Below are 23609 nucleotides of genomic sequence, written 5' to 3' on the forward strand. Positions count from 1 at the left end.
CAGCATACAGATGCCTTTTGGCTTGTTGACCAAAGTATCAGTAAATGTACTGTTCATATGTATAGGTCAATTGGAGTTTGTTTCTTTTTATTTATGTCAGATGAACTAGAGTACATAGAGCCAGAGGGCAAAGTAGCTGTTCTCTAACTTGTTCATGGAAATATTGCTGCTTCCATACCTTAGCTCAGTTCAGTGACTCACTTGGCCAGGAAAAGCAGATCCACTGAAAATGAGGATTCTGTGATACTTCTGTTTAAGCACTGTAATTTCAGGGAGATGGGGAAGATGTTTACATAGTGTGGTGGAGCTGACATCTTAAATTTATTTGATACATTGTGCTGTCAGATTCTGTATTAGGATTAAAATAATTGGTGTTAAAAGCTAAATATCCTCATTGTACACATTTTAGAGTATTTTTGCATTTAAAAATGGTTCAGAAATTGGCTTCACAGCTTGTTTGACTACTATTTGTGTTTTCCTTCTGACATACAGAGTAGATGAATCATCAGGCTATGACCTGACATACACAGATGTTCATTTTAAACCTGGTCAGATCCAAAGGCACTTCATTGATGTTCCACAGGGAGCTACGTGGGCTGGTAAGGAAAATAGTCACATTAACTAAATAAAAAATTGTATCTGTCAGACTTGACAAAGTTGATTTAAAATAATTTTGAATTCCGCCTGAATAAATACTGAAGGTTTTGGCCCATTAATATGTAACTATTTGCTTGATTTTTAAGCTCTTAGATGAGTGATTTTGAGTCATTTCACAGTTTTTGGTATAGTAGGATCTTGATTCTAAGTCTTAGAGAAACCAGCCAATAACAATCTGCAATGGTTGTGTATACATGGAGGAATGCCCCATGTTTATTGAAAAGTATTACTGTCTGAGGCTTACCTAGTTTTTAAGGTGTATGGATGTAATGTTGAAAGAAATCATAACAGAAGAAAATGTGATTTTCACAAAGGGTAAAAAGCTCATAATTTTGCAAGTAGGAAAAAAGGGGATTTTTTTCCTTATCTTTCTTTGTGAGATTACTAAACAATAATCCTTTCAAAAATACTTCATTTTGACTGAAGTTGATGTTAAGACTCTTAATTTGTAGTTAAACAGTCAAAATTAATCAGATAGTACAGATGTATCATCTATATAGGATAGACTGCTGAAGTGAGACACATATTTCTTTAACTATCCTCTGAACTTAGCTGATTTTCCTTTAACCTGAAAGGACTTTTGGAATTAGCTGATATACAAGCAGTTTTCACATGTAGAGGCACTTGGAGTACTGCATAACTTCTTAAATCACAAATGACTTGTGAAAGTCATGTTTCTCTGGTAAATCTCTGCTTTTCTTCTAAAATTCTTGTGTCTTCAGACTAAATTTCTCTTCCTTTAATCTAGAAGTGACAGTGTGTTCATGTTCAGCTGATGTGACTGCCAAGTTTGTGCTTCATGCTGTTCAGCTTGTGAAACAAAAAGCATACAGAAGTCATGAGTTCTACAAGTTTTCATCCTTACCAGAAAAAGGCTCGGTGACTGAAGCATTTCCTGTCTTAGTAAGTTACCTTAGGGTGAGGTAAATAAAGTAATGTATCAGTACAATATAACATAATTTATTTGGGATTTTTTTCCGGAGAAAAACCCCAAAAACAAGCCTTTGTGTGTTCGTTACAGTAGTCAACATATCTGATTTTCAGTTTTGAAAAGATCTCTAATAGCTTGCTAGTGTTTCTGAGCTATTTAGTAATATAATGCATGTTAATCTCTGCAATTTGTTTGTACTTGTTTATACAGAGCAGTTTGTTTCCCTTTGAAATAGCAGCTACGCCTTGTTGGCTAGTTTGGCATATTTTGTCTTTAGTGGTTAATGTGGTAGTCTGGGATATCTTCATCTTGAAGCCAGGGGTAACTGGCTGGCTCACATTGATACATCCTAGGTACAGGAGTCTTAGCTTGGACAGTGCTAACTCAAGAGTCAAAAACAATCAGGGAATGAGCTAACAGTTCAGGGTTGAGGATAACACAGCCTCCTCCTGAAGTTTGTCCCCTGCTTTGCTCAGTTTAATTGTACAGGTCTAACACCAAAGAGTAGTTACAATTTCTGCGTGATTCATTCATTCCCTTACCCCCTGTGGAAATATCAGGTGCGGGACCACAAGCTATGTTGGTCCTGTTGACACATTATTTCATCATATTATTTAAAAACTGAAACAAGAAAAATCCAGAAAACCCTACCAATCAGGCAAAAACAAAACTAACCCAAACCTCTCAAGTTTAGTGTCATCTTAGGGAGAGAGAGAGAGAGAGATCTCTTTTTTTCTAATACATGTTTTTTAGGGGACACACAATAAACTGATCTATGAACTAACTTGTCTGCCTAGTTTGAGGCATAAGAATGGAAGACAGTACATTTAAAAGCAGTACCTTTCTCTGTAGGGTGTATCCCAGCACTCCTTGTTTTGAAGCATTTGTCAGTCATGCTGTTTTATTGGAGTTTTGTGTTCTCTGAGCCAAGTATAATGTCTTAGTTGGTACTGTAGAAATCTGTACAATTGGAGTAAACTGGACATAAGAGGTCTTTTTTGAGTTGTACTCTGATTTGGTGGTTTTTTGGGGGGTTTTTTTTGGCTTGGGTTTAGGAAGGCTGGGGTCAATAGAAGAGGAAGAGGGGACCTGGAATCTAACTTTGTGCTTTTGTTACTCAGGCTGGAAAAACCATTGAATTTTGTGTTGCTCGGTGGTGGGCAAGCCTTAGCGATGTTAGCATTAATTACACAATTTCTTTCCATGGTGTGCTTTGTGGTGCTCCTCAACTAAACATGGTAAGTTTTCCAGAGTGCTTATATTGAATTACTGTGAAATTCTGTGTATCGCAGTGAAAAAGAACCAGCTTTTCTTCCTTCTTGCGTGTATTTAGAAACAATAAAAGTATTTTTGTATGAGAAACTTTCATGTTCTCTCTTAAAAATTGTTAAATAGGAGTTCAGTCCCAGAGAAATACCAGTTACCATTATTTATGATTTTTTCTCTGTCTTTTCATTATAAACCAGTAGTGAAAAAAGAAAGGGAAAAAAAACACAAACAAAAACCCTAAACTCAGCACTAGTAGAAAAAAATATACTAGAAGGCTGAAAATATAAATATGCTTACAGTTCCAAGTGTTTTATGTAAATAAACTTTGCTGGGAGCACAGTTCTTGAACATCTAGACTACCATTGCTAAAACAACAGCACTCTCAATACCATATTCAGAGTAAAATTTTAGCAAAATTTATTTTCTATTCAATGTTCTGTTGAGATCTGGTGATTGGCTTGAGATTGATCATTTAGGGCAGTTAAAGGTACAGTGGGTGGAGCAGTGTCATAATTCCTAATGGTCTGTGATATTAAAGGATTGAAAAAGTTGCTTATAGTGTTAGTGTGATGTCTACAGTACTTTGTCTTGGTCCCTTGTTCTTTGCTGTCCTATGCAACCTGGCTTGGCTTGACACTCAGGAGAGAGCGCTTTGAGAGCTGGTGCCTGTATGAAGCAGCACCATGCTAATCTGTCTCGGCTCCTGCCTTTTTTCCAGCTAAAGGCCAGAGTAAATTGTAGCTGTCCTGTGGGTGAATTTGGATGTATTCAGGCTATAAGAGCTGAATAAACTGAGGAAGAAAGAGTGGGTACAGTGTGTTAAGGTACCAGGTCTTGAACTGGTAGAACAGAAAAGACAAGAGCTGTTGGTGATGGTGTGCACAGAAGCTGCCCCCAGCACAACAGGATTATACCATATGAATAATGGACAGTGAAAAATAAGAGACAACAAATAGTCTTCCCCTTCCTTTTTGAACACCAGTAACTTTCATAAAATAAGTTTCAACAGTACTCCTGTACTAGCATCTTTGTCATGGGATACTGCTAGAAATAAACTTTTTGAATTATTTTGTGCATCACCGAGTCTGGGTATGCAGCATTGTTTCTCTTTTGCAGAGTTAATCTATTCTGTAATAAGTCCTAGGAAGCACCATAAAACACTTGTTTTAGTATTCTATATTGTATGTACTGAATTACACATTGAAAGTAAATCATCCTAAATGCACAAACAAATGCAGTCCTGCCTGAAGTATGACTTACCAGTTCTGTACAAAGTGTTTAAATAAGGAAGGCCAAAAAATGAACACCCGGAGCTTAAGTTTTGTTTGTATAAGTTTTGCATATCCAAGTATTATCTGCTGTTGTAAAATAGAGGTGCACTTGTGACACTTTCAAAATTACACAGTATTATTTGTCAGAGTATAAATAATTACAGCTTAAGTAATTATGAGGGTTGTAACAGGAGGTCTCCATCTGATGTTGTAAGTGCACAGAAGCATAATTGTTCTATACTCTTCTTCTAGCATGCTTCAGAAGGCATCGCACGGTTTGATGTTCAGTCCCTCTTGAAATACGAAGATATTGCTCCATGCATAAATCTGAAAAGCTGGGTTCAAACACTCAGGTAGAGTTTCTGGGGAGCTGTTTCGAGGGACTGGGAAAACTGCTCATATGCAGAGTTAAAACAGTAACACATTATCAGTGAAATTCAGGATTACAAAAATATTCCTGTCAAATTCAAAGTAGCTTTGGAAGCATCAATTGACAGATTGATGATTGATGACAGATTGATTGACAGATCTGTCACCATCAATTAATATGTCAGCCTTCTCTGTGGTCACTTTTTCAAAACAAATTACTCAGGCTAATTTGAAAGAAGAAAGATTTGCAAAAATATTTCACTGCTTCCAGATACTTAGAGGTAAAAGATACTTTAATAACTAAAGAAAGAATGTGTAGTTATTGGAGTTATGTGCTACTGTTTGTTGTTTTGGTTTTTTCATTTTGTTTTGGTGTTTTTTCCCCAAAGAGCTGCTTGGGATCCTGCCAAATTTTGGCCTGGGAAGACTGTCCCCTCTCCCTCTCTCCCTCTCCCTCTCTCTCTCTCTCTCCCCCTCTCTCTCTTTCTCTCTTGTTTGATTAGAAGTGCTTTTGTAGAATTTGGTGCAGATTTTTTTGGGGAAAGCTGTGTTTACCTTGTTTAACAAATGCTGATTTGGAGAAAAAACTTAGCTGGAAAATCTCTAAACGGTGCAGTGGTGATTAAAGTTGGTTACTTCAGAAGGAAAAAGAACTACTGTGTGGTTCAAGTGGTACTTTTGAGATGTGGGACAATTTCACAATAGTCAGTAATCCTAAGTTTTTCATTATCTGGGCCTGTCAGTGGAGACTTTGGGCTCTACCTGGGGCTTTTAGGTACTTGTAACTGGAATTGAGGTTGTCTGGGGTTTAATGAACATATCACCTGTTGTTAGACTCAGAAATAATCTGTTTGATGTGCCCTAAATGAGTAAATAAAATAGTCCCTTAATATCGTTTTGCCTCATTCTTGGTTGGAAAAATGGAACTGCTCTTCACTCTTTGTAAAGCATTTACTCTTTACTTCACTCATCTGACAGTAAATGAACTGCAATTAAGTAAACTATGGAGAAATAATGTATTTCATTTAAGGCAGGAGTAGTGTCTCTTGAATGAACTAATGACTCATAACACAGTGGGAGAATTACTGAATTGCTTTTCATTCTTTCTCTTGTTTCAAATGCTTGGAGGCAGTGTGAATGTTAGGGAGACGTATCGTGTGTGGTATTACTCAGTTCTTAAGACTTCTGTCAGCAGTCTATCCAGTGTCTGCCAGACTAGGAAACCTGGGTTAAATGGTCTTGTGGTCTGACCCAGCACCCATATCTTACTGGGTGACTATTCTGTGCCCTTGTGATGAAAGTGCTGGCAGAAGCCTGGAGACAAATTCTTTTCATGTAGGTAGAGGTTATCTGATGTAATGAATGAAATGTAAACTTAAATTATGCCAGACCACCCTGATTCTGCTATTCTTTATTTCTGAAGCTTAGAAATTTTTATAACATTATTATTTTGTTTATATTCTCTGATGTTTGAGGTCTAATATGTTTAGCTTACCTGAACTTTAGCTGCTTTTCCCAACTGTGTTTGAGTTAACATACACGCTCTGTAGTGTGCATTCTTCTGTGTTACTACTCAGATTACTGTAAGGCTTCTTACATTCTCTGAAGGTACAGCCTTCTATAACAAGGAATTATCAATTGTTCTGTCTTCTAATTGCAGTGCCACTAATCTTCCAGTTACCAATGCAAGTGTTGATTTCAGCATGGATACTAGAAACGTAACCTGATCTTATTTTCCTTAAACTTTTTAATGGCCTTTAATTTTGAGCATCTCGACATGCTTACTATATTGTCCTTTTTTTGCCAGCGTCTGTAGTGTCACTAAACCTTGTTTTAACTGACATTAATTTTAACTGAGGAATTTATGTTGCTTGGATAGTTACAATGTATGAGATGTTATGGCATGTGCTGAATTCAGTTGTACCTCAGAATATGCTTCTACTTAAGCAAGACAATTTTTGGTAGAGGATACGTGTTTCTCAGTAGAACCTTTTTTGTTTAACTGCAGACCAGTGAGTGCAAAAATAAAGCCTTTGGGCTCCAGAGATATTTTACCAAATAATCGTCAACTGTATGAGATGATTTTGACCTATAACTTCCATCAGGTAAGGGTTACATTAGTTGCTTGCTCTTTTCTAAGTTATTAATAGACACATTATGTTTTCTAAAACCAGGTCCTAATTTTAACTAGCTTTCACTGAGAAAGACCTCTAGAGTCTCTACAATCAAAATTCTGATTTGGTCCACTTTAAAAGCTACTGTTGTTTGAAACGTGCTGCAGTTCAGTTATCTTTTTGAATATGTAGGGATTGTACTTGTTTTATTCTGTAGTAAATTAAATGCTTTTACCTTTCTTTTAATAGCCTAAGAGTGGAGAAGTAACTCCAAGCTGTCCACTTCTTTGTGAATTGTTGTATGAATCTGAATTTGATAGTCAACTCTGGATTATTTTTGACCAGAACAAAAGACAAATGGGTTCAGGAGATGCCTATCCGCACCAGGTACAGAGTAATGTCTTTATTTTACCTTTTTTTATTGCTGAAAAACATGGAAGTGTTCATTCTTTTTCCCCTCCCAGGCCTTCTGTTAGCTCTTTACATTTCCTGATGCATATTTTTAATGTTCTTACGTGTTCACATTAAGACATACAAGGTTCAATGGTAATGTATTTGTATCAGGAAAATACAGGTATGTGGTCATGAAATGTGATTTTTGGTTTTTTTTTTTTTTTTTTTTTTTACTCCTGAGGAACGAGAGAGAGCAAAAACTGTCAACTTGTTCTGGTGCTTTTCAATGAATGAGTTCAAAATGGTGTAATTTGTTTGTTTTTTTACAAAGACAATACCTTAAACTTCTCTGTGCAAGGTAGAAAGGATCGATTATTTTTCCTGACTATAGTCTTTCTATAGTCTGACTTGTGTGCTGATAGAGGAGAGGCTTCTGTATTCATAAACACTGTCCTCTGTGCTATTGATAGTCTTAAACAGCCTTTTTAGTGCTTCAGCTTTATTTGCTTTCTGTTGCCATCTTTGAAAGGGAGTTTTTTGCACAGCACTTGTAGATACTCTACTCTCAGTGGGAATCTCTTTCTGCCTCAACAGACTGTGTGTCTGGATCATGGGGAAAGTAGAAAGAAATTAAAAAAAAAATAAAAGACAGGAAAGAAGTAATAAGAAACATTTTTTAATTATTTTTGATTTTGAAATTGTTTTTTACCAATGTAAAATCACAGTTAAACATCATCAATGTAATGTTAATTTTGATAGATTGATCATTCTGAAGTGTACAAAAGGTAGTTTCAAGAGACATGCCTTACAGTTTATAAATTATTTTCAGAAATTGCATTGTGTCAGCTTCTATTCCTTAACCTGCATTTTTAAGGTGCTGTAAAATCTAAACATCACCGTAATGGTTTCTTACCATTATTACCATACCAGATCTGGTGGACTATCATGCTGTATATCTCTGGTGTTGTGCATCATAGGATGATTCTAAAAATTATTTATTGTAGGAAGAACCACCAACAGAAAACATTTCCTAGCCCAGGAAAGGGAGATTCTGGGAGCAGGGTAGTTCTGAGTTGTACTTGGGGCTGCCTTCTGTTACACTGCAACAGTATCAGAAAGGAGACTTAGCATATTACTGTGAAAAACAGCCATGTGTTACCCTGTCAGGTTGAAAAAAATGAAAGAATGCTTTCAAAACATGGCAGTCTTATTTTTGGGGTTTTTATGAATGGTAAGATGTTGAATCTTGGCATTTATGAGAACTTCTTTCTTTCAGTATTCTGTGAAATTGGAAAAAGGAGATTACACTATTCGGTTACAAATTCGACATGAGCAGAACAGTGAGCTGGATCGCATCAAAGACCTGCCATTTATTGTTTCTCATAGGTTGTCTACTACTTTGAGCTTAGATATTTATGAGAACCATAGCCTTGCTCTCTTAGGGAAGAAGAAATCCAACAGTTTGACATTACCACCAAAACACAGTCAGCCATTCTTTGTTACATCTCTGCCTGATGACAAGTAAGTTATGGAGTGTTGTTTTTCATCTACATCTAAGCAGCTGCCTCTGCACCTCAGTAAAATGATACTTCAATAGTGTCTGCCTGTCCAGGCTTGGCAATTCCTCGTGTTGCTTTTTCCCTGTTTGGCTTATTTATTGTAGTTTCCATGGACCCTTAGTGAACTGGTTTTAACACAGAACTTGCTTTCCTTGAACAGAATACCTAAAGGAGCAGGACCAGGATGTTATCTTGCAGGAAGTCTTACTCTGTCTAAAACAGAACTTGGAAAGAAAGCTGTGAGTATATGGAATGGATGACAGGGGGGTTTTTCTGAATTTTTTTTGTAGCAAGCAAATGGCATGCCTGGAAGTGCTGTATTGTATGGGGTAGTACTTTGAATAGCATTAGGTTTGGTAACATAATACATTTTAGAAGCAGTTGTACTTCTAAGTAGTTCTAATATTACTTTCATCTTCTAATTTCAAATTTAGTTGCATTTTCGAAATTTTGAGTTTTAATTCTTTTGCTCTGAAATCTTTAATTTCTAGAAGCAACTGCTTTTTTTTTGGTGTGGAGGCTTTAAAATTGACCTTATGTAACTCCCTAGCTTACTGTAATTTTTGAATGAAAAATACGTGCATATAGTGTTATGTGCATGTTGGTTCTGTAATATTTTTCCTTGCGTGCATGCAATATTCAGCAAAAACAAATGCTTACTAGACACATATATGTTACTGTTACCAAGGAGGAATTTTGCTGACTCAAATACATAAACAGATTTTCTTACCTGCTGCACACTGATGTTGTCAACCACTGGTATGATTGTATGCTTCAACAGAATGGTATAAGATCTGTGTGCGAGGCTAGAAAAAAAAGATGAAGGATCTTTTTTTGCTCGTAACACAGCATCCTGTGAAAAACATTTTTTAACTGGTATAAGTATAATGCAACAGTGATTATAGTAACTATGTCACTTTTCTGTGTATCTGGTGCTACAGTGTTTAGAAGATTCCCTTAGCTGTTTTTAAACAGATGGTAAACTGAGACTAAATTTTAGTCAGTCTTGGTGATACTTACTCAGAGGTAGTTGATCTATGTCCATATATCACTAGAGGTGGCTGAACAACATGTATAAAACTAAAGTATGTCTTCATAGAAAATAAGTTTCTTTGAGTGGGTTGGCATGTACATTTAGATCTTGTTGAGCATAAAAGTTTAGCTAATTCAGTCTGAATTGGTTGTACTTTTGGGGCAGATTGAATAGATTTGCAGCTGAGAATGTATCAGGAGAATTTATGTGTCACTGTGGGAAAACCCAGTAACTAGAAGCTCTAAAATACTCAGTTTAATATTTCTTTGTGATTCCTGCAAGGTTGCAAGTGTGCTTCTATGAAATCCATGATAAATCTGTTACACTAGTGTGATTTAATTTCCCTTGCTGTAATTGTGCACTTCCTTGAGCTCTTGGTTGCAATCTTGCATGTTTTATTTTAAAACCGGATTAAATAGCTATGTAAAGTGGTTTCTGGAAAAGGAAGCAGGAGGATAGGTAGATTCAGCCTGTCAAATTTCATGTGATGGAGAATACTTAAGACCTTACACAGAAAGAAATTCTAGCTGAGGTGTTTCTCATGTCATAGTCTAAGGCATTACTGTTGTGGTCATATTTCAAAGGAAAACGGATGGTATCAAATAGCATCTGATACTTTCTGCTGCCTTTAGTGAACCTCAATACATACCAGGAGACAAAAAAGGAGGACTAGGCAGCAAAGTTGTCTCTAAGTCAGTGTGTGGATGCAAGGTAAGGGAAAATGTATTTAATTTGTCTGTATTTATTATGAAAGAGAACAATGCCACTAAACAGTCAAAAATCTAAAATTCTGAGGCTGAATTTCTGTAATTTATTAATTGAAGCTAAGTGGTTAACAACACTTGCTTATATTGCAGGAGTAATGGATTGTATATACAGTGATGCATTGGTTTATTAATCTTAAAAATCTGAAAGAGCATGCTTTAAGAGCATGTTTGATCATTGATGTGACTCTAAAAGCTGGAAATTTGTAGGTTGGAAGTATAACTGTAATTGTACAGAGAAGGTGTCTCCATCCTGTGTGGTGTGTGCATGTTTTCTTACAGTATGTTATTCTAACTCCCAGGGGCAGTCTGCAGCAAAGCGACAAGGAAAATTTAAAAAGGTACTGAATGTTAGTTTTTGAAAAAGATATACTGAAGTCTTTTTGCATATGACTTAAAGTATTTGTCTACCAGTCTTGGTTTTTGTCTCCTTCATCTACCTGCTTAGACCTGAGTTATTTACTTCAGCACTTTAAGTATATTTACTGGTAGAATGGCAAAACAGTACTGTCACACACAGCTGAGAGGCATGTGCGCATCGGTGTACTTCTGCAATAAGTGCTATTAAAATGTATGTGGTGTTAGTGGTCTGCAATTTTTTCTTATTATTAAATACTCAGGAATGTTCAGTGTTTGTGGTTCAGTTTTTGTGGCAAGTGTTTCTGCCTATTCTGTCTGCAGATTGAGAATCAAATGTGAACCTAACACTTTGAAATGAATATCTAACTATTAGATATCTACAGAACTGGGAGTTGTCTTCTTTACAGTCATAAAAAACATACAAGGAAGCTAGAGTTTATGCAGTCATGCAGCAGGTAGTAGTATTCACAGAAGAGATAAGATAGTTTAGAAAGGGGGTGACTTTTAGTATAACAGTGTTTAATATTGTGCTTTCTTATATTTTCACATCACGTAATACAATATTTTGCCAGCAATCAGTGTGAAACAGTTTGTTTAAGAAAATGCAAAAGTATATTTCACTAGACTACTTGTATAAGGGTACTGGGTTTTTTCTTGTTCTTAAGTTGTAAAGGTATTTACTTTCTGTTGATTTCATGGTACTTTGTTCTCGAGTGACATGCAGATTACCCAGGATTCTGTTAGAAGTAAGACTTGAGAACCACGAATAACACAGTTTATAGTCATATTCTGTTATTTTGTGAATAGTAAGCTGGAAGCTGAACCTGCTAACTGACTCTGATCTTGGTGTAATAATAACCACATGGGAATCAGATTAGGCTTTCCAAGAAGGATTTTAGTGTACATTGCTGAGTTTTATTTTCATACCTGAAAATCATGCAGATCGCTTTCAGAAGGATAATTTAAGATCCCATGTGAATTCATGGCTTCCTGGTAAATAGTATGTAAGATCTTCACTAAGTGAATCTCTAACAAGGGAATTAAACTCTAATAGTGATACAATTTGTATAACAAAACCTAGTAAACAAATGCCAGAGATTGTGGTTTTTTGGGGGAGTTTTTTGGTTGCTTGTTTTTTTTATTTTCCCTTTGGTTTTAGGACAGGCATTTGTATTCAGATCTGAGCAGTAAAATCGCCCAAGCCAAAATAAAAACTGTCCTTGTTACTTCTATCTATTACTTATTGGTGTGCTAGCAGCAAATCAACTAGTGGATTTCTTCAGGGCTTCATCTTCAGCCCTCTGCTCTTCACATCTTTTTAATGACTTGGACACGGGAGTGGAAAGCATACTGAGCAAGTCTGCAGACAACACTAAATTGGGAGGAACTGTCATCTCCCTTGAGGGCAGGGAGGCCCTGCAGAGAGACCTTGACAAAGCAGGGGACTGGGCAATCACAACCCCTGTGAAGTTCACCAAGGGAAAGTGCAGGGTTCTGCATCTGAGATGGTGCAGCCCTGGGTGTATGGTACACAGTGGGGAATGAGATGCTGGAAAACAGTGCCATGGAAAGGGACCTGGGGGTCCTGTCTGGTGAGAAGTTGAACACGAGTCAGCAGTGCCCTGGCAGCCAGGAGGGCCAACCCTGTCCTGGGGTTCATCAGGCACAGCATCACAGCCAGGCAAGGGAGGGGATTGTCCTGCTCTGCTCTGCACTGGGGCAGCCTCCCCTTGAATATTGTGTGCAGTTTTGGGTGCCACAATATCAGAAAGATATTAAACTATTAGACAGTGTCCAGAGGAGGGCAGCGAAGATGGTGAAGGACCTTGAGGGGAAAATGTATGAGGAGCAACTGGGGTCACTTGATCTGTTCAGCCTGGAGAAGACTTGAGGGGAGACTTCATTGCAGTCTGCAACTTCCTCGTGAGGCAAAGTGGAGCCACAGGCACTGGTCTCTTCTCTGTGGTGATTAATGACAGGACCTGAAGTGGCCTGAAGTTGTATCAGGGGAGGTTTAGGTTGGATATTAGAAGATTCTTTGCCTACAGGATGGTTGGGCACTGGAACAGGCTCCCCAGGAAAGTGGTCACAGCACCAGCCTGACAGAGTTTAAGAAGCGTTTGGACAATGCTCTTGGCCACATGGTGTGACTCCTGGGGATGGTGCTGTGTGGGGCCAGGAGCTGGACTTTATGATCCTTGTGTATTTCAAAGCATTTTTCTGTTAGAGCTCCATTGGTTAATTTATTTTTCCCAGAATGCATGTCAGAGGCCTTCCTAGTTTAAATATTTTATATTTATCCTGCCCTATCATAGGTCTACATGCAGTTAAGATGTTTTCCTGTACAGAAATCTTATTTATGTATTTGTTTTCTGATTCAGTAACTCAAAAAAGTATGCGTAGATTTTTTCATACTTTTCAAAGATGGGTCCATGCCCTCTTGTAAGATTAGGAGCCCTATGCCACAAGGGCACACTGCTGGCTCATGTTCAACCTGGTGTCCACCAGGATGCCAAGCTGCTTTCCTACTGGATGGCCCCCAGCATGGATTGTGCCTGCATTCATTCTTTTCCAGTTCTTGTGCTTCTCTTTGTTGAACTTCATGAGGCTCTTGTTGAGCCTATTTCTGCAGCCTTTTGAGGTTCCTCTGGATGGCAGCAGACTCCCTTGGCATCTCAGCCACTCCTCCCAGTTTGGTGTCACTAGCAAACAGAGTGCCCTCTGTCCCCATCGTCCAGTAATTAATAAAGACATCGTACAGGGTTCAATCCAGTATTGACCCCTGGGGCACACAGTTAGTTACTGACCTCCAACTGCATTGTCACTGACCACCCTCTGGGCCTGGACATTCAGCAGGTTTCAATCCACCTGACTGCATCTCTGTTTTGCATAAAAGCAGCTTGTGGCTTTGCCAGGAAATAGCAGCCTAGGTTTCCAAAGATAATTAACTATTTTATGCTGTGCAAAAATGTCAAGGGGTTCTCTCCACATAATAAACAGGTGTCTTTGTTTTCATCTGTAATGCAGTTACAGTCTGATTACTTTTTCCCCCTTGTCTCCAAGCTTTGTCCAGAACATAGTTAGAATGAAAACCATATAATTGACTTTTTCAGGTCTATAAGAATGATTTTGTTGTTGTTGTTGTTGTTGATTTACATAATGCAGCTTTTGAACAGCAATATGTAACAATTAGCCAAGGGATGGAAAGTTTTTGCCTGTTTCCCTATTCTGCTATCCTTTCTTCTAGCCTAAAGCAAGAAATGCATTATGCAGATATTGATCACTACTAGTGGAAGACTAATAAATACTATTGTGAAGTCAATTGTAAAAGGGGTGACTTCCTTTTGAGCATTAATACACTATCCCTGTTTAACCATGAGGCTTTCAAAAATAGGATGAAGTGTATGATACAATTTTGTGTAAGCCTGCCTGGTGACTTCAAGAAGCTCCATTAAGTTTCCATTAAAAGAGAGCTGCTGTAAAAATAAGTAATACTGCACAAATTGTATGCATCTTAAAACAGATTAAAATTCTATATGTATATTCATCTGTATGTGCAGATAGGCATTAATATGAAGATACTTATTAAATGGAAAATGAGACCTGGGCTGTGTTTTTAGAAGTACCTTTCTTCCCTTCAGTTATTTTTGCTGTGAATGCTTTGAAGGACAAATAACAATAGTTTATATGTCTTTTACATATAAAATACTAGGTGTTAAAACACAGACAGAAATCTAAATTGAAATCTTGAAGCCAAATTAACTGTTAATTAAGGTCTTTTAAGAGGTGACTGTTTTGATGGCACTGTGCTTGTTTACGTGTGTAGTTTGTAGTTCAGTTAAAAGTAAACCCGGTGAGGCTTACGAGACTCCGCAGAGTACACAGCCCGAAGTGTATATCCTCTCTGCTTCCCAGTTTCCCAATACTGCCTGTCTTTTTAGAGGATGAATTTGAAAGTTTCCTTAAAAAAATTTTTTTGTGGATGATATGCTCACTTGCTGTCTTTCTCTGTCTATAGCTCTCATTTTATAGTTACATATAAAATGAAATCTAGTATACTACTGTAGCTATCAGAGGGAAATTTTAATAAGAAAACAGGTTGGAGTGCTGAATTATGAAGAGCTGCCTTGCTTCTTACTCTCTAATGATGTATGTTTTGCCATTAATTGCCATTCTGAGATCATCTTAGTGTTTGCAGGTAAAATAAAGAAGCCTTCAGTCCATCTTAGTGCCCTGTAATAGTTAAATGTGATAATAACCTAAACTTTATTTATCCCATGAAATAAGTTTGAGGTCTGTGGAGAAGTCTACTCTGTAAGCTATTTTGAGAGGAGGGTGCCTGGGCCTGAAACTGAAACAATGGTCATAGCATGTAAGGCTTGCAGAACCTATGAGACCAACAGTACCTATGTGAGAGAACAGGGAGATGACATTTTACTGTTGATGGTTTAGCCACATAGAGTTAGTCTCTCAAAATGCAAGCGTTCATCCACATAAGTGAGATTTTGTTAATCCAATTATGTTTGGTTTGAAACTTAAATCAGAGTTGTAGAGCCTTCTCATACAGACAAGGCTTAAGAATGCAGAGGTCATGTAGATACACAACTCCAAAAATATGCTGCCAAGTGAAATGAAAATGTTTTTCCAAAAAGAAAATCCTCAACTCTTGGAAGAATATTTCTTAGAAAGGCAGGTTTCTTTCATAGGAAAATACTAGTTTCGTTGGAGGACATCTTTTAAAAAATACTGTAAGTTAAGATTTTTGTGCTGAACTAGCTTCTTGGACTGCTTAAAATGTTTGGTTTGCTTTAGTGAACTATATTGTTGCTTTCTACTCTTCAAAGTACCTTAGTGATCCACACACCATGTTCCTGACCACTGTATCTTCCTGTGTGTACTTATTTCCATGACCTGTTTTGTCATGCTCTGGCCTAGGTCTCACTGGAGGTTTATTTAGGTGTACTGACTGGTTTTGCACTTCATATTTACAGTACATGTGTGCAGGGTAGTTCCTGTGAAAGATGCATTTTAATGCAGATTAGTCATGTAAACTAGTTTTCACTAGTAAAAAAAAAAAGTATTTAAATGTCCATGTTGTGATTCTGTGATTACATATTAAGAAACTGGGCAAATTGTTTTGAGGGAATACTGAAGTCACCTTTACCAGTATTGTAATCCACAGCAAGGTGCTGGCCTGTTTGAACTACAAGCTCAGATAAAATTTTTCTGCAGCATGACTTTCAAATGTTTCAGAAATGTAGTGTTGAAGTGCATTATTGTGGTTTCTGTCACCATTTTGCTTGCTATTAAGCAACTTGAACTCCATCTTGTACACAAGGGTTTATTTTACTACACAACACTGACCTGGTTTATGGGAAGCATTCCCACAAATGTATTCTGGAATAATTGGTATGACTAATTAAATTGCCACAGTAATTGAGCTTGCAACTTAATATTTTGCACCATGTTGCAACAGAGTAGTGCCGTCTAGAAGATTTAAACTTAATGTAATCTTCTCTGTGAAGAATCATATATGTAAAGTAATGGGACATGTGCCCACATGGTTTAAGGAGAGGCTTATTTAAAGATGGCAATAAAAATGTAAACAAAATGAACAAGTGGCCTCACCCAGCATGCTGACGTTTTGGAAGCAATGGATGGAATATAATACTACCTTTTCTGCAAACTTACATGTAAATTGTCAGGAAATGGATGTCAACATGGTCTGAGTTAGGATTTTCCTTTTAAATAGATGTAACTGGTTTTCTCATGGTGATGATTGACTAGTGTAGCACAAACTCAAACTATAGTGATGTTTCTATGTTACCATTTAAGGTTTAAAAAAATTTTGCTGTTGTGTCTACTTAATTAGAATTGAGAGACAAGTGAAACTGGAAGTCAGTTGATTGTGGATCTTGCAGCTAATTCAGTATGCACATGGAAGAAATAGTATCTTGGGAGGAATAAACATGTCCTGTGATATGTTTCATGCTTATCCTGCTGTGGTATTATTTGTTAGAATTCAGCTATCTTTATTCATTTGTTTATTGCCAGATTTGTAGGATAGGATCTCTTTCTTTGTTCCCTTATCCTTTTAACCAAGTTATTTGCTTTTTTATCAACAAGCAAACAGAAAAGCGCCTTCCTTCCGCTAACAAATATGTAAAATTACATGAATGTAAAAATGTCAAAGTGGCTAAATTTTAGGCTGTCTTTTCTTATACCTAGTGTTTACCTAGTGCTGCTTTAATATTTATATCCTTGCATTGCTTAAAATAAAAAATTACAGCAGTTCCTGAATTTTTACTGGCTAATATCTTTGCTCTCAGAACCTTTACTCACTGTATGTGTAGCTCAGAGTATTTGCTGGCTATGATGTAGCTTTCATATGACATTAAAAAATTGTGCTGTATCTCTCTGAATATTTGTCTCTTTTCCCACCTTCAGGATGTCCTTACTGTTCATTATCATCTGATACCATCACCATCAAAGAGTAAAAATGGCAGCAAGGAGAAAGAAAAAGAACAGGAAAAAGAAAAAGATGCAAAAGAAGAATTTGCTGAAGCTTTAAGAGACCTAAAAATACAGTGGATGACCAAGTATGTCTACTGTCATGATGTCATTATCACAAGCTTGAAGCAGCTTGAAGTTCACAAAAATAATCCAAATATGTACTTTCATGCTATATCTTCCTTTCTTCTAGGCTCGATGCCACTGACATGTATAGTGAGCTGAAAGAAGCATTTCCTAATCATCTTCCTCTCTATGTTGCAAGACTTCATCAGCTGGATTCTGAAAAGGTTATTTAACATGTCTTAAACTTGATTTGTTTCAATACACCCATGTAGCCTAAACAACTAAGTCTTTCTTTGTGCACATTTGAGTTTGAAGTACTCAGTATTAAAAAAGCAGAAATTTCTAAATAAAGTGATGGGTGCCTCACTTGACTGTGATTTACATAATCCCACAGCAGAATAAAGGAAAGTATGCCTAACCAAAGTGTTTGCTCAGCAAATTATGCCTTGTTCAGTTGAACACATTTTGTTTTCTTACTTACTTAGTCTACAGTCATTTTATTCTGAATGGTGGCTACTGAGACAAATACACATCCCATTCTGCTCCTCTTCTGGACTGGTAATTTCTGCTAGCAGCATGACTCAGACAGCTGAGGACAGTAACCCCCTAAAGTGACACAGCTAAATCCATCTTCCATCATTGTCCTCAAATATGGGAACTGTCAACAGAAGATTTGCATAGGTTTGGGTTTTTTTATCTTAAAGACAAACACCTTTGTGGATATGCCACTAGCTTGAATATTTTTCTTTTCATTTGGTTCTGATATTGTATTTATATCCAAATTAAATATTCTTCATATAAGAATACTGATTTGTACTGAAAGGTGATTTTCTTTCTGTAAACTTTGCATTTTGCATATTCTAATCTCATATTTCACAGTTTGTTTTCAGTGAAATGGACTAAGTATGAAGGAAATCTTGAAGATTTTCCAGGGTGTTTTAAGCAAAATTTGAATAAAGTGGAGAAAAGAACATGTTGAATTATCAAATGTTATTTCTGCATAGCTTTGCAGTCACCCTAATGTTAGTAGAATCAACAATGAAGTAGTGTGATTTCATAGTGCTGAACATCTTCATATTCTTATTTTAGGAACGAATGAAAAGACTTGATGAAATCGTTGAAGCTGCAAATACAGTAATCTCTCACATTGATCAAACAGCATTAGCAGTATATTTTGCCATGAAGACTGATCCCAGGCCTGATGCAACTACTATAAAAAAGTACCTACCCAGTAAATAATTTTCCTGCATCCTATTTCTGTAGTCTATGTACTTTGTCTCTGCATGTAAGAAATTAAATTACTAACTTTTTTTGATAACTTGTATTACTCTTTTGTGGCACAGGCAATTTAAAATATGACTACACAATGGTTGTGTTCTCTTATCTCCAGAATGCAGGGGCACTGAAACTTCCAATTTTTATTTATTGAATAAAATAAACAAGGGTTCTTTCAGGATTTAGATGTATCAGAAAAATGGGATATTAAGTTGTTGTATCAAGCTTAATCTAAACTCAGAGGGACCACTGGAGTATTAGTAGATGTGTCTGTTTTTTAATGCTACTTGTCTTTTCTTTATATTTTGCAACCTTTTCCCATCTGTATTTGAAGACAAAATTTACATCAGCCTAGGAAGTAACTGCTTGCAAGAGATTTCATTTGTGAAAAGCATGATGACCATGCTTCAGAGTATTTTTGAGACCCATTGTTCTTCTTTAGCTTTGGATAGCTCCTCTGTATTATCAGTATGTATAGCCTTAGGAAGATAGTATTTTGAAGGTGACAGCTTAGTCTGGAGAATAAGTGATGGCTTTTGCTGTGTGTAGCATGGTGCTGTTTTTGTAACAGAACAGCAGATCTGAATATTAGGCCCTTAAAATGGGAGATGCATCTTTGTTGATTATCTACAAAATACCAGATTTCAATTGTAAAGCTAGTCCATCTCTTCTAGCTATCCTGAATCCAGATGTGTGTAATTCTAGAATTGCTGCTATAAAAGTAAAGGCTTGACATAATAAACTTAATTCTAAACATTTCTTGGTAAGTTGATCCATTAGGTCATACGTTTTGAATATAACATCTGAAATTGAACACCAAATTTAATGGTGCTTTAAATGGATGCAATTCCTTTGAAGTCAGCAGAATTATAACTGCTTAAGTTAGTGGTGGATTTGACTCTCTGTTTATAACGCCAGGAACTATAAAGCTGTATTTCTAGATGCTGACTTACTTTTAGAATCCTGAGTTGCCTTTGCCTCAAGTCATCTAAGGCATTTCATACTTAGAAGAATGATTGAGTATCTTTAATGCATAGTGTCTTTAGGTAATATTTTATGATTAGTTTGATTTATAGTAAATAGCCTTGTGTGTACTAACAACTGTAAACTTTTTAGCTTAAACTGAGTTAGCGCTGTTTCTGTTCCTTATAAGGAAGTATCTGCAAAATATTCTAAATATTTTTCCTACTGATTTTTTTTTTCCTCCCTAGTGAAATGGAAAAACAGAAGAGTACTTTAGTGGATGCACTTTGTCGAAAGGGAAGTGCACTGGCTGACCAACTTCTTCATCTGCAGACTCAAGAAGGGGCTGCTTCCAGTGATGCAGAAGGCAAAGATGAGGATCACGAGAGCTGCTCAGAAGCTTTGACAGAGACATTCTGGGAAACAACAAAATGGACTGATCTGTTTGACAGCAAGGTAAGAGTCCAGAGCAGGTGTTTTTCATTTGCATGTTGGGTTTTCTGATGGTTTATACTGGAATTATGCACTGCCTTTGTGTGCACAGCCTTATACATTCCTCCCTTCTACTTTTCCATTATGTCCCCCCTGTACATTGTGCTTCCTTTATGACCTTTTTCCATGGAGATTTTGCCAGGCCTGTCAAATCCATGGTAAGCCCATCTCTTTTCAAGTGAATGTAGAGGTTAAGGGAAGGGTGTAAGACATTAACAGATTTCCACACAAGAGCTGCTTCTTTTGTTGAATTCCTTCTTTCTGTACTTTCCAGGGATTATTTTCAATTAACCTCTGTGCTCTTGTAGCTGTACACACAGAAGTGTGCAGCATCCCTACCCTGTTCAGTCCTGAATGCTTTAGTCTCTTCCCCACTATGGATAAGAGAAGTTTTGTCTTTTGCTGTCAGTAATGTCTGTAGAGGTAAAGGAAGAAACCCTTGGAAATAATTACATATTCATTAGCACAGACTTCCCTGACATTTCAGAGTTTCTGATCCTGTGAGCTGAATTTTTTTCTCCTTCATTCAAGACAGCAATTCCAGAAGGGAAAAAAAAAATCTGTTGTGGGTGATTAGTTAGGTAGTTTTTAATTTAGAGAGGTTCTGACTTCGTATGTTTAACTTTTGAGCTATTGATGTTAATTAGTTTCTGAACTTCACTGCCACATATGGCTGTGTTTTACTGGAAGATGGAGTGACCAGAGTCTTTGTTGGTAATTATGTCAATTTACCAAAGCACTTCAGATAGTTGCAAAAGAAAAACTTTTAAAAATAGAGGGAAAAAAAAATAATTTAACTTCCTTGACAGTAGATAACTTTCCTGTAAGAACCTGTACTTTAGGTAGAGGCCTGGTCAAGAAGGTTGATGGTGCTTACCCTCCTCACTTTAATGTATATGTCCTTGTATACATACATCTTTTCAGCATATCTCCTCTAATCATTAACTGATGATAATATCATGTGGTAGTAATTTTGTGCTTCAGTCATATTGTTTGGCACATTCTTTTCTTGCTGTCTGTTTGTAAACGCAATATTTTGTTCCAGCATAGTAACCCCTGGTTTACTTCTGTCTCCTGATTTATTTTTTTTAAAGCTGATAGGAATAATTTTGGTGGCAGAATGCCAGTACAGACATTTTGTTGGGAGTTTCACTCTTTGGCTTTTATTTCAAGACAGATAGCATTGTTGAGCTCTGTGCTCTGGACCTGGAATAAGTAACTCTGATTTGAGTTTTATGGATTAGGAATTGAACCTCTCTCTTTGACTGTCTTAACCATGGATTTGTCAAACTGCATATTCAGATCTTGCTCTGAAAATTGATTCTTCTGTATTGTTAAATTGGTACTAAAAGATCAAAACTTCCCTAGATTTTTTTAGCATTTCATATGGAAATAACTTCCATCCAGTTTATGTAGTATGTTTGTCTCTTTTTCCTACCTTTATGGATTTTATTACTCAAATTGAAATTTAAACTGATTGGCTGTCACGAGACCTACAGAGCTACTTGCAGGGTGCAAAAACAACACTTCAGTAGGCAAAACAAAATCCTTGCACACAAGCAAAACAAAATAAGGAGTTCATGCACCACTTCCCATGGGCTGGCAGGTGTTCAGCCATCTCCAGGAAAGCCAGGCTCCATCATACACAACTGTGATTTGGGAAGACAAACATCATCACTCCAGACATCCCCCCCTTTCTCTTTCTTACCCAGCTTTATATAGTGAGTATGGTGTCATATGTTTTGGGATATCCCTTTGGTCAGTTGGGGTCAGCTGTCCTGGCTGTATCTGCTCCCAGCTCCTTTTGCACCTCCAGCCTTCTCACTGGTGGAGTGGGACGAGATGCAGAAAAAGTCTTGATTCTGCAAGTGCTGCTCAGCAACAGCTAAAACATTTTTGACTTATCAACACTATTTGCATCACAAATCAAAACACAGCCTGTAGCAGCTGCTCTGAAGAAAATTAATTAGCCCATTCTAAACCAGCACAGATTGCAAGTGGAGCAGTCAAGTCAGGGGACAGACCTTTGTGTAAATGTTCTTCAAAGGAGAGGTGTCAAGAGACAGCCAGTTTATTCTGAAGCAGTGCTTTGGAGATGAAAATGTGGAGCTCTTCTTTTATGTGGACATGGCTGTGTGATCCTGGCACTCAAAAGATGGAACATCTGGGTGAGAAATGATAGAAATCAGGCATTTAAATACTGCACTGATCATTCAGCTCTATATATATATATGTGACTTTAGATAGAAGCATTGCTCCAAGTGTGTTTAGTTCTAAGTTTCCTATGAAGTTTATGCAGCTGTCAGTAATTAAAAGGCTAAGTAAGTTTTTGAAAACCTAGAGAGACACCATGTTTTCTTTTGGGTTGTTTCTAAAGGAGAATCAGGAGCATCATCGCTTTTCTGTGCTTTTCTTCTCACCTTCTAGTAAATAAAGTACTGTCCCTTGTTTCATCTCTCCTCTGCAGATGTAGCAGCTGTGCACCACAGGGCTTTTTGGTAGTTCCTTTGAATTGTTTGTCATTGAAGTAATCTGGTTGTCGCCACATTATACCAAGTATGTAGGGAAGTAATTTAAATGTTGATAGTAAGTGCATTTGTTCATACTTTCAGCTATTATCTGAAGGTGCATTTTAAACTAAACATGAAAAAAAAATTGTCCCCTGTGTACACAAAAGCATTTCAAATAAACTCCAGCTAAAACGGCTTTATGCAGCAAATATTTTATTCATTATGCTAACATGTTTATGATAGCATTTCAGTTCTTTTTCCTAGAACATGGCTTTAAATTTTATAGGCCAAAATCCTCAGTTTAAAACACAACTCCTACAGAAGAGAGTAGTAGGATATTGTGTGTTTGTTATTGGGAATGACTGATCTAGAATATCAAGCCCCTCAACCTTTATTAGCCATGGGGGGGAAGCAAAAAGTCACACTTAATTTTTTAAGTTTAAAAATAAGTAAATATACCTTTCCATCTTATCTTTTAAATATCTTTAGCCTGGATTGTTTTTCCAGATCCTGTTTGAGTTGTCAGATGCAGCTGTGTGTTGCAGCTGATTTTATCCCCTCACTGCCAAAAATGTGTTGCTGTATATTTGATTCCCTCAACTCCCCTTGCTCCCTTGAAAATGAGTAATTTTTTTTTTTATTAATGTAGAATTTATTTGTAATAGGGCAGTTAATAGAGCAGAGAAAATTCAACAAATGTAGCTAAGAAAGCCTAATCTATTACTATGAATATATATATGAACCTGAAAAAGGTTGTTTGTTGGGAATTGTAAACATTACAACTTCAGTGTTCGTACAAATAGCTGGAGATTGTATTGTTTAACCTAGTATTTTAACTGTATGTAAATGTAGGTATATTTTAATTAACTCTTTAAATGATGAATTAATTGATTGTACAAGTTTGTTTCCATGGGTAATTAGGAAACATTAGTATACTAGAAAATTTTCATTAGATGTTTTAGTACTGCTGGATTCAAGCACGCTTCATTAAAGAGTGTTTTCTGGCTTTTAAATACTTCAGCCCCACAAATGTCTTCATAGAGATCATTTCAGCTTTTTACTGTCCTATATAT

General features: G+C 36.8%; 1 protein-coding gene across 1 annotated transcript in view; it reads left to right on the forward strand.

Annotated features, from left to right (window-relative positions):
• The window catches only part of TPP2 (tripeptidyl peptidase 2), a 50097-nt gene that overhangs the window by 22108 nt on the left and 4380 nt on the right, over window positions 1-23609 (forward strand). Inside the window, exons 16-28 of the mRNA XM_062514948.1 lie at window positions 493-599; window positions 1406-1560; window positions 2710-2826; window positions 4381-4481; window positions 6506-6602; window positions 6861-6998; window positions 8281-8525; window positions 8724-8802; window positions 10663-10701; window positions 17168-17319; window positions 17424-17520; window positions 18386-18516; window positions 19783-19990. Coding sequence (XP_062370932.1) covers window positions 493-599; window positions 1406-1560; window positions 2710-2826; window positions 4381-4481; window positions 6506-6602; window positions 6861-6998; window positions 8281-8525; window positions 8724-8802; window positions 10663-10701; window positions 17168-17319; window positions 17424-17520; window positions 18386-18516; window positions 19783-19990 — 1666 coding nt within the window. The remainder of the gene's footprint in view (window positions 1-492; window positions 600-1405; window positions 1561-2709; window positions 2827-4380; window positions 4482-6505; window positions 6603-6860; window positions 6999-8280; window positions 8526-8723; window positions 8803-10662; window positions 10702-17167; window positions 17320-17423; window positions 17521-18385; window positions 18517-19782; window positions 19991-23609) is intronic.

This window comes from Cinclus cinclus, chromosome 2 (genome assembly GCF_963662255.1).
Source record: "Cinclus cinclus chromosome 2, bCinCin1.1, whole genome shotgun sequence".
NCBI lineage: Eukaryota > Metazoa > Chordata > Aves > Passeriformes > Cinclidae > Cinclus > Cinclus cinclus.